This window comes from Salvelinus alpinus, chromosome 24 (genome assembly GCF_045679555.1).
Source record: "Salvelinus alpinus chromosome 24, SLU_Salpinus.1, whole genome shotgun sequence".
Classification (NCBI taxonomy): Eukaryota; Metazoa; Chordata; class Actinopteri; order Salmoniformes; family Salmonidae; genus Salvelinus; species Salvelinus alpinus.
Window position 1 is genome coordinate 6,660,901 of NC_092109.1, and position 14,550 is coordinate 6,675,450.

The window sequence follows — 14,550 nt, forward strand, 5'->3', positions numbered from 1 at the left end:
AGCCTGGAGGTGTGTTGGGTCACTGTCCTGTTGAATAAACAAAATGGTTGTCCAACTAAGCACAAACCAGATGGGATGGCGTATCACTGCAGAATGCTGTGATAGCCATGCTGGTTGTGTGCCTTGAATTCAAAATAAATCACAACAGTGTCACCAGCAATCACACCTCCTTCTCCATGCTTCACGGTGGGAACTACACATACAGATATCATCCATTCACCTACTCTGCGTCTCAAAGACATCTCACACTGCTTGTGTTTCTTGGCTCAAGCAAGTCTCTTCTTCTCATTGCTGTCCTTTGGTAGTGGTTTCTTTGCAGCAATTTGACCATGAAGGCCTGATTCACGCAGTCTCTGAACAGTTGATGATGAGATGTGTCTGTTACTTGAACTTGGTGAAGCATTTATTTGGGCTGCAATTTATAAAGCTGGTAACTGTAATGAACTTATCCTCTGCAGAAGAAGTAACTCTGGGACTTCCTTTCCTGTGGCGGTCCTCATGAGAGCCAGTTTCGTCATCGCACTTGATGTATTTTGCGACTGCACTTGAAGAAACGTTCAAAGTTCTGGAAATGTTCTGTATTGACTGACCTTCAAGTCTTAAAGTAATGACGGACTGTCGTTTCTCTTTGCTTATTTGAGCTGTTCTTTTTAACAAAGTTTATTTAGATTTGTTTAACACCTTTTTGGTTACTACATGATTCCATATGTGTTATTTCATAGTTTTGATGTCTTCACTGTTATTCTACAATGTAGAAAATAGTAAAAAAAATTAAAAAACACGGAATGAGTAGGTGTGTTCAAACTTTTGACTGATACTGTACTTCCCCTATGATATAGAACCCTCAAATCCAAATATGGACCTTGAAGCCAGTTCCACTGCTTTTTTCTTTCTTTCCATCTAACCAGGGACTGATTTAGACCTGGGACACCATGTGGGTGCAATTCATTACCAAGTAGATCAGAAAACCAACAGTACTCCAGACCTTGTAGGGTTTGATTTGAATTCCACTGATATAGAATATGCATAAAAGCGATTTTTTTTTACAGTCCAATTCTCCATTGAGAATTTCCCTGCCACGGTTACTGGGGATTATATTTCAATTAAACAAAATACTTGTTTTACCTTGTAGTTCTCAATCTGACTCGGATGAGGAAAGTGAGCTGTAGAAACAAACAGATGGATGAAACTGCTGGCCATGCCCTCCTTGTAGATGTTTTCAGCTATCAACTGGCTGACGAAGTTCTTCCCTGTGCCAGAACAGCCATGAAGGGAGAGCACCAGGGGCTCTTTAGGGTTTTTATCGTTCATGAAACCCGTTACAGCTTTCTGGATGACTATGGAAGCAACATGTTGACCAATCAGCTTCTGATCTAGGGCCACTTCCAAACCTGATGACAGGGCAGGAGTTGATTATTAAGTGTCAATGAACGGGATGTGCTACGAATACACCATTATTACTATACAAATTATAGGTGGTTATCTTAATAACGTGATTAGTTACGCATGTAGAGCACAGCTGCTATCTAGGCTAGAGGTGCACGAGTTAGCTGTTTGTTCACTCGCACCCGCAATTGCTAATAACCCATCCACAACCACCCGACTTTCCCTCATGGGTGAGGATCAAAGATGGCAGACCCCCCCCTCTCTCCCACCAGAGGGGAAGAAGTGGGGCCGGTTGTATGACTTTAACGACCGATCGTAAACTCTCTCCCTCTTGCACTGCAGTATGGAGAAGTCAAAAATCCTTTGTGTGTAGAGAGACTCTTGCCAAAACTTCAAACATCAAAAGATTGGACATTGGAACATTAGCTTTAATATCCAAACGTCTGGAATGGTTGGTGGGACCCAAACAATAATTATGTCATATCCTTTGTTGTTTTGTAATATCATTAAGGAGGGTATAACTAAATAACGGTATCTCTAAGGGTGTACACATTCCAGTTAGATTTACATCTGTTGTAATACGTATATGATTAAATATGAAACAATTTCTGAGAAGATAAAATGTGATTTTAGCCTTCCTAATTAGATCATTATTTTTCAAATATACTTTGCCAAGTCAGTAACCACGCCCACGTGGGCACAGACATTATGCAAAACGATGGAATGCCCTTTTTGCCAGAGTGCTTATAAAGTACTCCTAACGAAATTTACATTAGACCAAGCAGCCGGACAGTGTACACCGGACATCACGTAATGGTTAAAACTACAAGACCAGTATACGAAGGTGAAGACGGGACTACACATTCACAGTCTGCAGCTGAAGTCGGAAATTTACATACACTTAGGTTGGAGTCATTAAAACTAGTTTTTCAACCACTTCACACATTTCTTGTTAACAAACTATAGATTTGGCAAGTCGGTTAGGACTTTACTTTGTGCATGACAAGTAATTTTTCCAACAATTGTTTACAGACAGATTATTTCACTATATCACAATTCCAGGGGGTCAGAAGTTTACATACACTAAGTTAATTCACTAAACAGCTTGGAAAATTCCAGAAAATTAGGTAATGGCTTTAGAAGCTTCTGATAGGCTAATTGACATAATTTGAGTCAATTGGAGGAGTACCTGTGGATGTATTTCAAGGCCTACCTTCAAACTCATTGCCTCTTTGCTTGATATCATGGGAACATCAAAATAAATGAGCTAAGACTTTAGAAAGAAATTTGTAGACCTCCACAAGTCTGGTTCATCCTTGAGAGCAATTTCCAAATGGCTGAAGGTACCACGTTCATCTGTACAAACAATAGTACGCAAGTATAAACACCATGGGACCACACAGCCGTCATACTGCTCAGGAAGGCGACGCGTTCTGTCTCCTAGAGATGAACCTACTTTGGTACGAAAAGTGCAAATCAATTACAGAAAAGGAACTTCTGAAGATACAGGAGGAAACAGGTACCAACGTATCTTTATCCACAGTAAAACGAGTCCTATATCAACATAACCTGAAAGGCCGCTCAGCAAAGAAGAAGCCACTGCTCCAAAATCGCCATAAAAAAAGCCAGACTATAGTTTGCAACTGCACATGGGGACAAAGATTGTACTTTTTGGAGAGATGTCCTCTGGTCTGATGAAACAAAAATAGAACTGTTTGGCCATAATGACCATCTTCATGTTTGGAGGAAAAAGGGGGAGGCTTGCAAGCCGAAGAACACCATCCCAACCGTGAAGCACGGGGGTGGCAGCATCATGTTGTGGGGGTGCTTTGCTGCAGGAGGGACTGGTGCACTTCACAAAATAGATGGGATCATGAGGAGGGGAAATTATGTGGATATATTGAAGCAACATCTCAAGACATCAGTCAGGAAGTTAAAGCTTGGTCGCAAATGGGTCTTCCAAATGGACAATGACCCCAAGCATACTTCAAAAGTTGTGGCAACATGGCTTAAGAACAACAAAGTCAAGGTATTGGAGTGGCCATCACAAAGCCCTGACCTCAATCCTATAGAAAATTTGTGGGCAGAACTGAAAAAGCGTGTGTGAGGAAGGAGGCCTACAAACCTGATTCAGTTACACCAGCTCTGTCAGGAGGAATGGGCCAAAATTCACCCAACTTATTGTGGGAAGCTTGTGGAAGGCTACCCGAAACATTTGACCCAAGTTAAACAATTTAAAGGCAATGCTTCCAAATTCTAATTGAGTGTATATAAACTTCTGACCCACTGGGAATGTGATGAAAGAAATAAAATCTGAAATAAATCACTCTCTACTATTATTCTGACATTTCACATTCTTAAAATAAAGTGGTGATCCTAACTGACCTAAGACAGTGAATTTTTACTAGGATTAAATGTCAGGAATTGTGAAAAACTGAGTTTAAATGTATTTGGCTAAGGTGTATGTAAACTTCCGACTTCAACTGTATATGTAAAATAGTCTAGGAAATTCAATCGTAGACGAGAACACCTCGTGGTACAGTTTTGTAGTATACATTCTAACACTTCCAGAACAAAAGCCTACTACAACTACAAAAGACGTTGCGAACTCTGGTGGACAACCAGAGACTTACATGACCAGAGAACCTCCCACAGAACATCGAGTTCTACAGAGGGATGACAGAGAAAGACATAGGCGTAAATATATACATTGCAATTCTTGTCGAATGAGCGGTCGTTCATGTGCAAAGTATTCATATTCCCATGAGCATAGCTTACAAACGTCCCGATAGTTAAATTCCTTTGCCTCTCCCTTTCCCTCTCTTTTGAATACTCCATATTGTGTAACAAGCCGTCATATCGGTTTATTGTGTTAGTAACCAATAACTATGCTGTGTTTGTGTGCGTTTATGAATTTCTGTGTGATTATTTAGTTAATTATTTATTTACTAAGCCAAAATGTATATCGCTGATTTATCATTTATGTTAGGGTTTGTGCAGATTTGAAATCAACTGCGTTCAAAATGAGACTGAGGTAAAATTTGAATTAATGATTGATTTTATTTTTGTATTTTATTTTGAGATTAAATTGATGACTAATATGATATCGAAATTCTGATATTGTTGAGTTAATTCGGGAAATGTTAACTCATTAAACAAACTTATCCCGTGGTGCCCCAGGTTACTAATGAGTTAATTGTTGCATGATTAATATAAATCAAGTAATAATTAAACGTTAGGTAATTGATTCGATAAAACAGCATGTCATCACAAGGATAGTCACGACACGTGATAACGTGAAAATCTGAGGCCTGCATCCAACCCTAACCCGCTAATATAGAAACTGCGCTGTAGGCTACAGTCAGATGGTGGAACAATTTTTGTCAGGGGGTGCATATTTTTTTGACTGATTTAGATAGCTATAGCTGTGTTCGAATATCCATATTAACATACTGTATACTACAATGATTATATACACTAGACCAGGGGTCGGGAACCTATGGCTCCCGAGCCAGGTGTGGCTCTTTTGATGATTGCATCTGGCTCGCAGATAAAACAAAATATTCTCACTTGTTTTAATCCATCCATCGATTTTTCACTGCTCATGTCCTGTTCAGGGCTGCAAGAGCAATTGTCCATTATTTTAATTAAATGATACTGTCCTACGTTGGCCGTTGCTAGGTAAAACAGGTAAAAGCCTCCTTTTGAATCAGTCTGCTCGGTCATTAGCTCAAAGCTAACCCTTCGACGAAGAAGATGGCGAAAAGAAAAAAAGATGACGAGTATCGTACATTTCAGGACGAATGGACCGAAGAATTCGCCTTTGTGGAGAGAGCAGGTTCTGCGGTGTGTCTAATTTGCAATGACAAAATTACATAGATGAAACGGTCGAATGTAAAGCGGCACTTCGACACGCGCCATGCTACCTTTGCATCAAAATACCCTGCGGGAGACAGCAGAAAGAAAGCGTGCCAAGAGCTACTGAGCAGGGTGCAAGCTAGCCAGCAGCAACTCCGCGTATGGACCCGGCAAGGTGACTATAATTCCGCTAGCTTTGCTGGATCTTTAGAAATAGTGAGGAACGGAAAACCATTCACAGATGGCGAGTATGCTAAAACGTTCATGCTGGATGTAGCCAATTAACTTTTTGATGATCTTCCGAACAAAGACAAGATAATTAAACGGATACAAGACATGCCTCTGTCGGCAAGAACTGTTCATGATCGTACCATCGTGATGGCAAACAAAGTGGAGGAAACGCAAGTGAAGGACATAAATGCAGCGCCGTTCTTTTCCCTGGCTTTGGATGAGTCAACAGACGTGAGCCATTTGTCGCAGTTCAGCGTGATTGCAAGATATGCTGTTGGTGACACACTGCGCGAAGAAAGTCTTGCAGTTCTGCCATTAAAAGGGTCCACAAGAGGTGAGGATTTATTTAAGTCTTTCATGGAGTATTATATGGCTCTCACTGAAATAAATTTCCAAATTTTTTGCTTTCATGGCTCTCTTAGTCAAAAAGGTTCCCGACCCCTGCACTAGACTATTAGTTCATTTTAGTATACTGTAAACGAACGGTATCCTTTAAGTTGAGTGTAATAGCTCTTTGCTTGTCTACCGGAAGTTGTTGCTATGCAACCTTTTGCTAGCTAGTTGGCATAAATTACTAGCTAGACATTTTACAACTTTGGGTGTGTTCTTCAATTAAATTTGGAGTTCCAGAGTGTGCCCATAAATTCAGAGTGTTGTCAGATTGTCCGTTTGTAAATTCTGACCGTTTCTCTCTCAGAGTGCACACTGGACGCTCGGGGCGAAGAGTAGGGTTGATTTGATTGTTCTGGCCTTACAACGGCAGTCAAGCACCCAAGCTAACATTGGCTAGCTTGCTAGCTACTTCCAGACACAAATGAGACCACCCGGACCATTTTACTCACCCTAGCAGAGCTGGTTAGGTAGTTTATGTTATCCATTGGTGACTAACTGTGCTGCTGGAAACAATTTATTTGCGCTTTTTTGCCAACGTTTACTGACACCGGCCATATTCAACGGGTGATGAGCGCCCGTAAATTCATTATTCTGCGCTCTGGTACAGAGTGCTCTGAAATCGGAGTATTGTCGTGGCCAAAAGTTTTGAGAATGACACAAATATTAATTTCCACAAAGTTTGCTGCTTCAGTGTCTTTAGATATTTTTGGCAGATGTTACTATGGAATACTGAAGTATAATTACAAGCATTTCATAAGTGTCAAAGGCTTTTATTGACAATTACATATAGTTGATGCAAAGAGTCAATATTTACAGTGTTGAACATTCTTTTTCAAAACCTCTGCAATCCGCCCTGGCATGATGTTAATTAACTTCTGGGCCACATCCTGACTGATGGCAGCCCATTCTTGCATAATCAATGCTTGGAGTGTGTCAGAATTTGTGGGTTTTTGTTTGTCCACTCGCCTCTTGAGGATTGACCACAAGTTCTCAATGGGATTAAGGTCTGGGGAGTTTCCTGGCCATGGACCCAAAATATCAATGTTTTGTTCCCCGAGCCGCTTAGTTATCACTTTTGCCTTATGGCAAGGTGCTCCATCATGCTGGAAAGGGCATTGTTCATCACCAAACTGTTCCTGGATGGTTGGGAGAAGTTGCTCTCGGAGGATGTGTTGGTACCATTCTTTATTCATGGCTGTGTTCTTAGGAAAAATTGTGAGTGAGCCCACTCCCTTGGCTGAGAAGTAACCTCACACATGAATGGTCTCAGGATGCTTTACTGTTGGTATGACACAGGACGGATGGTAGCGCTCACCTTGTCTTCTCCGGACAAGCTTTTTTCCAGATGCCCCAAACAATCGGAAAGGGGATTCATCAGAGAAAATGACTTTACCCCAGTCCTCAGCAGTCCAATCCCTGTAACTTTTGCAGAATATCAGTCTGTCCCTGATGTTTTTCCTGGAGAGAAGTGGCTTCTTCGCTGCCCTTCTTGACACCAGGCCATCCTCCAAAAGTCTTCGCCTCACTGTGCGTGCAGATGCACTCACACCTGCCTGCTGCCATTCCTGAGCAAGCTCTGTACTGGTGGTGCCCCGATCCCGCAGCTGAATCAACTTTAGAAGACGGTCCTGGCGCTTGCTGGACTTACTAGGGCGCCCTGAAGCATTCTTCAAAACAATTGAACCGCTCTCCTTGAAGGTCTTGATGATCCAATAAAATGGTTGATTTAGGTGCAATCTTACTGGCAGCAATATCCTTGCCTGTGAAGCCCTTTTTGTGCAAAGCAATGATGACGGCACGTGTTTCCTTGCAGTTAACCATGATTGACAGAGGAAGACAAATGATTCCAAGCACCACCCTCCTTTTGAAGCTTCCAGTCTGTTATTCGAGCTCAATCAGCATGACAGAGTGATCTCCAGCCTTGTCCTCGTCAACACTCACACCCGTGTTAACGAGAAAATCACTGACATGATGTCAGCTGGTCCTTTTGTGGCAGGGCTGAAATACAGTGGAAATGTTTTTGGGGGATTCAGTTCATTTGCATGGCAAAGAGGGACTTTGCAATTAATTGCAATTCATCTGACCACTCCTCATAACATTCTGGAGTATATGCAAATTGCCATCATACAAACTGAGGCAGCAGACTTTGTAAAAATGAATATTTGTGTCATTCTCAACTTTTGGCCACGACTGTAGATAGCTAGAGCGAATTCACGAAAACACCTGAATGTCCATTGAGAATGCACAACGACTATACCATTTAGCTAAGAATGAGGGAATAATCAAGTCAATAAACGTTGGGTAGTTAGTTAGATAGCCTGTAGTTAATATACTGGCAAGTTTGATGTATAAGTAGCCAACTAATGTTAGGTACCTAGCTAACATACCGGTACATATTGCTGTAATGATATGCTATGTCGTTCGTAAGGACAGAGTAGCTAACAAATTGTCAGCCAATATAACATGTAAGGTAACCTATTTGAAAAGTCATTACTTTATTACATTGCTCAACATTTTCTTAACATTTGTCATAATTAGTTAAAGCAATGAATTTGTATCTGCTCTTGTTGAACTTCAGCTGCATATTTTCCACCATTATCTTCAAATCTGAAAACAAAGCCATGCCCATTTCCTGAAGAGTTGCATTATGAGCCCTAAAGTATGGAAATAGTATCCTCTGCGTGTATACTTCCTATTTTGGCCAATGTAGTACGACATCAGGGACATATTGGTATAGGTGTACAGAGGCCCATTATCAGCAACCATCACTCCTGTGTTCCAATGGAACATTGTGTTAGCCTTTTAAAAATTATCAACTTGGACTAGCAAACACAACGTGCCATTGGAACACATGAGTGATGGTTTCTGATAATGGGCCTCTGTACACCTATGTAGATATTCCATAAAAAATCAGTCATTTCCAGCTACAATAGTCATTTACAACAATAACAATGTCTACACTGTATTTCTGATCAATTTGATGTTATTTTAATGGACAACAAAAATGTGCTTTTCTTTCAAAAACAAGGACATTTCTAAGTGACCCCAAACTTTTGAACGGTAGTGTAGCTAGCTAGCTACTACAGCCAGCTCATCTCAAGTCTCTGGGTACAGAGTCTGTTGTGTGTATGGAAATGTTTTGTAGCCTTTTTGTCCGGTTTCAAACTAACTTGGCTAGTTTTCGCCAGTTGATGTACCAGAGCTAGCCAAAAGTTGGCTAACTTTACCTGGCTAGCTCAGAAACTTTAGATATTATTTTTGTCTCAATCACACTAGACCTGAATTAAACGATGAAACCAGCGGCCAAACAATTTTAGACCATTTTTATTAGAGTCAGTTTAGCAATGTAACGTTATTGATCTGTCAGTTTCCCTAGCTAATTCCCTATTTTTCAAACAAACACGATATGAACAGCTATACAGACTACACTGTCATCGTGAACGGTCAGTGATGATGATGAATGGATAAAGATATCTTTGAATGCACAGTCATGTTCATATAATCTCAGACATAAATTACTAAAGTTTAGAATCCTCCACAGAACATCCTACATGCCAATGAAACTGAATATCATGTAATTGCTCTGCTGGATGTGGAAAACACAAAAGGGGACATATTTGCATATGTTACGATCTTGTGAAGGCTGGGTATATTCTGGCAAAGAGTATGTTATTTTATCTCTGCATGTCGACAGATTCTCCCTTATCCCTGGTTTTGTTTGCTTGGAAATGTTGATACTGGAGACTTATCAGAAGAAACTGTAACCTAGCATTTATAGCGGCTAAGAAACGCGTCGCCATTCATTGGAAGGTTGGTTCTCCTACCAGAATGTCACAATGGATGGCAAATGTGAAGACGTATCACTAGATTTGATTTATTACAAGATTAAGGGTCTACTGTGCAACATTCATAAGGTCTGGGTGCCTTATATGGAATAGCCTACTGTATGACGAAAGGGCTCTATTTAATTTACTTTAGTCGAGCAGTCACAAATAGATACATTTTTTTTCATGGCCCAAGAGACACCTGTGTGATTTGCGAATGCCTCAGTGGACTAATCCATTGACGAGGCTGCGAGGATACCACGGTTCAAGAATATGGGAATTGCGGCTCAGATGCACAAGGCACGTCTCTCTCCAGAATGCACTCTTCCTCCATTTCGTGGGAATTCATTGTTTCATAACTTCCTTGTGTGCATTATTTGCTGTGTATCAATTCCCCATTACATAAACTCAGCAAAAAAACTTGGTATATGGTATCGATTTTAAACGCCAACCTAACCAAAATGTCCGCTCCCACATAAACTCAGCAAAAAAAGAAACGTTCTCTCACTGTCAACTGCGTTTATTTTCAGCAAACTTAACATGTGTAAATATTTGTATGAACATAACAAGATTCAACAACAGACAAACTGAACAAGTTCCACAGACATGTGACCAACAGAAATTGAATAATGAGTCCCTGAACAAAAGGGGGGGGTCAAAATCTAAAGTAACAGTCAGTATCTGGTGTGGCCACCAGCTGCATTAAGTACTGCAGTGCATCTCCTCCTCATGGACTGCACCAGATTTGCCAGTTCTTGCTGTGAGATGTTACCCCACTCTTCCACCAAGGCACCTGCAAGTTCCCGGACATTTCTGGGGGGAATGGCCCTAGCCCTCACCCTCCGATCCAAGAGTTCCCAGGCGTGCTCAATAGGATTAAGATCCGGGCTCTTCGCTGGCCATGGCAGAACACTGACATTCCAGTCTTGCAGGAAGCCACGCACAGAACGAGAAGTATTATCATGCTGGAGGGTCATGTCAGGATGAGCCTGCAGGAAGGGTACCACATGAGGGAGGACGATGTCTTCCCTGTAACGCACAGCGTTGCGATTGCCTGCAATGACAACAAGCTCAGTCCAATGATGCTATGACACACCGCCCCAGACCATGACGGACCCTCCACCTCCAAAATGATCCCGCTCCAGAGTACAGGCCTCGGTGTAACACTCATTCCTTCAACAATAAGCACGAATCCGACCATCACCCCTGTTGAGACAAAACCGCGACTCGTCAGAGAAGAGCACTTTTTGCCAGTCCTGTCTGGTCCAGCGACGGTGGGTTTGTTGTGCCCATAGGCGTCATTGTTGCCGGTGATGTCTGGTGAGGACCTGCCTTACAACAGGCCTACAAGCCCTCAGTCCAGCCTCTCTCAGCCTATTGCGGACAGTCTGAGCACTGATGGAGGGATTGTGCGTTCCTGGTGCAACTCGGGCAGTTGTTGTTGCCATCCTGTACCTGTCCCGCAGGTGTGATGTTCGGATGTACCGATCTGGTGCAGGTGTTGTTACAAGTGGTCTGCGACTGCGAGGACGATCAGCTGTCAGAACCTGTCTCCCTGTAGCGCTGTGTTAGGCGTCTCACAGTACGTAAATAGCAATTTATTGCCCTGGCCACATCTGCAGTCCTCATGCCTCTTTGCAGCATGCCTAAGGCACGTTCAACACAGATGAACAGGGACCCTGGCATCTTTCTTTTGGTGTTTTTCAGAGTCAGTAGAAAGGACTCTTTAGTGTCCTAAGTTGTCATAACTGTGACCTTAATTGCCTACCGTCTGTAAGCTGTTAGTGTCTTAACGACCGTTCCACAGGTGCATGTTCATTAATTGTGTATGGTTCATTGAACAAGCATGGGAAACACTGTTTAAACCCTTTACAATGAAGATCTGTGAAGTTATTTGGATTTTTACAAATTATCTTTGAAATACAGGGTCCTAAAAAAGTTTACATTACCAGTAGTAGCCTACATTTACCGTTAATTCCCATCATTTCTAATCTGCAATGTTTGTTTATGGTCATTTCTGTTAATGCATTCAATATATATTTTTTATTAGTCATTTACCATTAGTTCTTATTGTCAGAGTGGACGTGTTTTGCAAAACTCGCAACCTATGCTACACTTGTGAGAAACAAGTTTGTTTTATTTCATTACATTTACGAGTTGTCAATTTATTTATTGTCGTTTGTTTGAAACGCTCCTGTCAATGTTGAGTAAGGACAAGCACCTATTTACACATATAGAAGTAGGACTAGTCTACCTGGCCTGCACGCAAATGTAGGGCTATAAATGTGCCCATTTGGGGATGTCAGATAGTATTTCTGATGTGTTAACTCACCCCCACTAATGAGCTTTGGAGCTTCTCAAAGTAATTTTTCTTCACAACAGCAAGTAAACAAAGTCTGTTTTTACAATCAATTGTGAATGGCAATAGGTTCTCATGGTATTTGAACAATATTTCCAGCTCTCTCCCTTTCGATAACCACTCGGCATGAAAGGGAAAATGTAATGTTCTGATCCAGTGGAAATGTCATAAAATACCTGATTACTTCTTATCCCTTGCACAAAAAGCCTACAGCTGTGTGTCTCGAGATCACTGGCACTGGAAACTGAGGGCCCAGACTATTTTATACAATATCTCAAGTTTGCTAGCACGAGTTTTGGGGCGACACAGTTGACAGTTGATACAATGTTTCAAAATCGTTGCAGACAAGCCATGCGTAGCCAATGTAATTTATATGATATTTATTTTCTATCTGCATTGTTGTGTTGGCTTTATGTAGGTCATTATTACATAGTTGGCAAATGGCAATAAAAGTAATTTTTAGATTAGACTTCTGTTCCTTTCCATCTCTCTACATTAGCCAGCAGACGGAACAGTTTGTCATCTCCATTGTGTTCAGATGATGACATCTTCTCCCAGAAGTCACCGGTCGTCTTCAGCTCCCTGATGAGGTGTTTTATCACGTTGCTGCCTAGGATGAGCTCATCACGTTGGCCATCCACTACTAGAACAGGGACAGAGGTGCCGGAAAGAGTGGGCACGGTAAGGCTGAAGCGGTCACATTGGAGCCCATGCAGGAACATTTAGTCTGGGGCCGGTTGTGTACGCCTCAAAATGTATCTGCGGGCAGTGCTGTCGTTATTGAGCCTACGAGGGCACGCTCAAGACCGAAAAACATTCTAGTGGGGAGAACAGTAGCGACATTGTGGAGCGATGGCTGGGTCCCTGTCAAAGTTATCAATCCCTCACCAAAGCCAGTAACAGTGAGACGCAATGCCAAGATAGCAGACGTTTTTCCTTGCATGGCATTAGAGGACTTTGACACTGACTACATAGATGGGCCCACTGTCGAACCGGTCCCCCTGGTGCAGCAGATACACAAAATGGATGACAATCAAGACTTTGACAATGGTAGTGGAGATAGCTTGACCGTTGACAGTGCCGTAAAACCGCACAGAGTGACAAGTGAGGTGTTTCACGAGTTAGGGCTAGGTGACATTGACATTGAGTCCACTCAGTTGTCGCAACAGTGTAAGGCCCAGCTAGTTCAGCTAATAGCCCGCTACGAGTGTATCTTCTCCCGGAACAAACTAGATTGCGGGAAGGCTACTAGATATGTCCATCGCATCAGACTCAGTGACACTAAGCCTTTTTTACCGTTACACTCACCCCCCTTTCGACCTCCTCCTTTTCCGCAGCAACCAGTGATCTGGGTCACGGCACCAATGTAACAGTTTAACTTTACGTCCGTCCCCTCGGGCGCGAACCAGGGACCCTCTGCACACATCAACAGTCACCCACGAAGCATCGTTACCCATCGCTCCACAAAAGCCGCGGCCCTCGCAGAGCAAGGGGAACCACTACTTCAAGGTCTCAAAGCGAGTGACGTAACCGATTGAAACGCTATTAGCGCGTACCACCGCTAACTAGCTAGCCATTTCACATCCGTTACATCGGGAACAGGTTTCTTTTCTTCTGGTTAGGCTATCTTGATCTCCGGCTCCCTTTGAGTCATTTGTGTGTCTTCTTTTGTTTAATCAAACAGCGTGCTAAAAGCATCTGACTAGTTCAGTACATACAGCTGATTTTATTAAAACACATAGGGTGTGTCTATATATGGAAAAATACACATTTAAAATTTTGATTAATAGATTGCTCAAAAGAAAATACTACTCTTGGTTTATCGGGACCGGTCCTAGTAGAAATGCAGTAAATGAGCTAGATGCCCAAAACCATTCTGAGGGAAGACCCCCTCTATGGTTATGTCCCCCCCACTTCTAAAACCAAAGTTGCACCCCTGATGTAAAAACTATAAGAGGCACTGATTCAGTTGTTCCTAACTCACTTCACTCATGCTAAAACAGGTAGGCTTGCAATACCATTGCAGACATATGTGCAGATCAAACACACCTTTGGAACACCAATTAAGGTGTTTAGATGTTCTTATAATTCGAAAGATACTCAGAAAACGTGTTTATTTTGATTTTACAACGATTAACATAAGCATAGTATGGTGTTAACAAGACTATGGCATAATCTGCCTACTAACGTAATCAGTTTAATATCACATTGTTTCCGTGCATGTAAACGTAGCCTACTAGTCCTTATTGTTTATGTCGATCGATTTTTCTGCCCGTTCCCATTTGGCGAGTAGGGTGTAGGCTATTTGGCAAGGGAACAATTAGGCCTTAAAGCTTAGGTTTATGCACTAATGCCAAATAGCCTAAAATAAATGGCAAACTTTTATGTAGCCTATAGATATAAACTGCACAAGACTGCTACATTTATGGATTTAAGGTATCGTTTTCTCAAGCCGCCCACCCGCACTTCATCCACACAATATTTAACGACCCTAAAGTC

At 41.9% G+C, this 14,550-nt stretch overlaps 1 protein-coding gene across 2 annotated transcripts in view; it reads right to left on the minus strand.

The window, feature by feature from the left end:
* The window catches only part of LOC139552046 (torsin-1A-like), a 33,327-nt gene that overhangs the window by 3,465 nt on the left and 15,312 nt on the right, over positions 1 to 14,550 (minus strand). For both annotated transcript variants that reach the window (XM_071363404.1, XM_071363403.1), the window contains exon 2: positions 1,126 to 1,391. In XM_071363404.1, the coding sequence (XP_071219505.1) occupies positions 1,126 to 1,391 (266 nt within the window). The remainder of the gene's footprint in view (positions 1 to 1,125; positions 1,392 to 14,550) is intronic.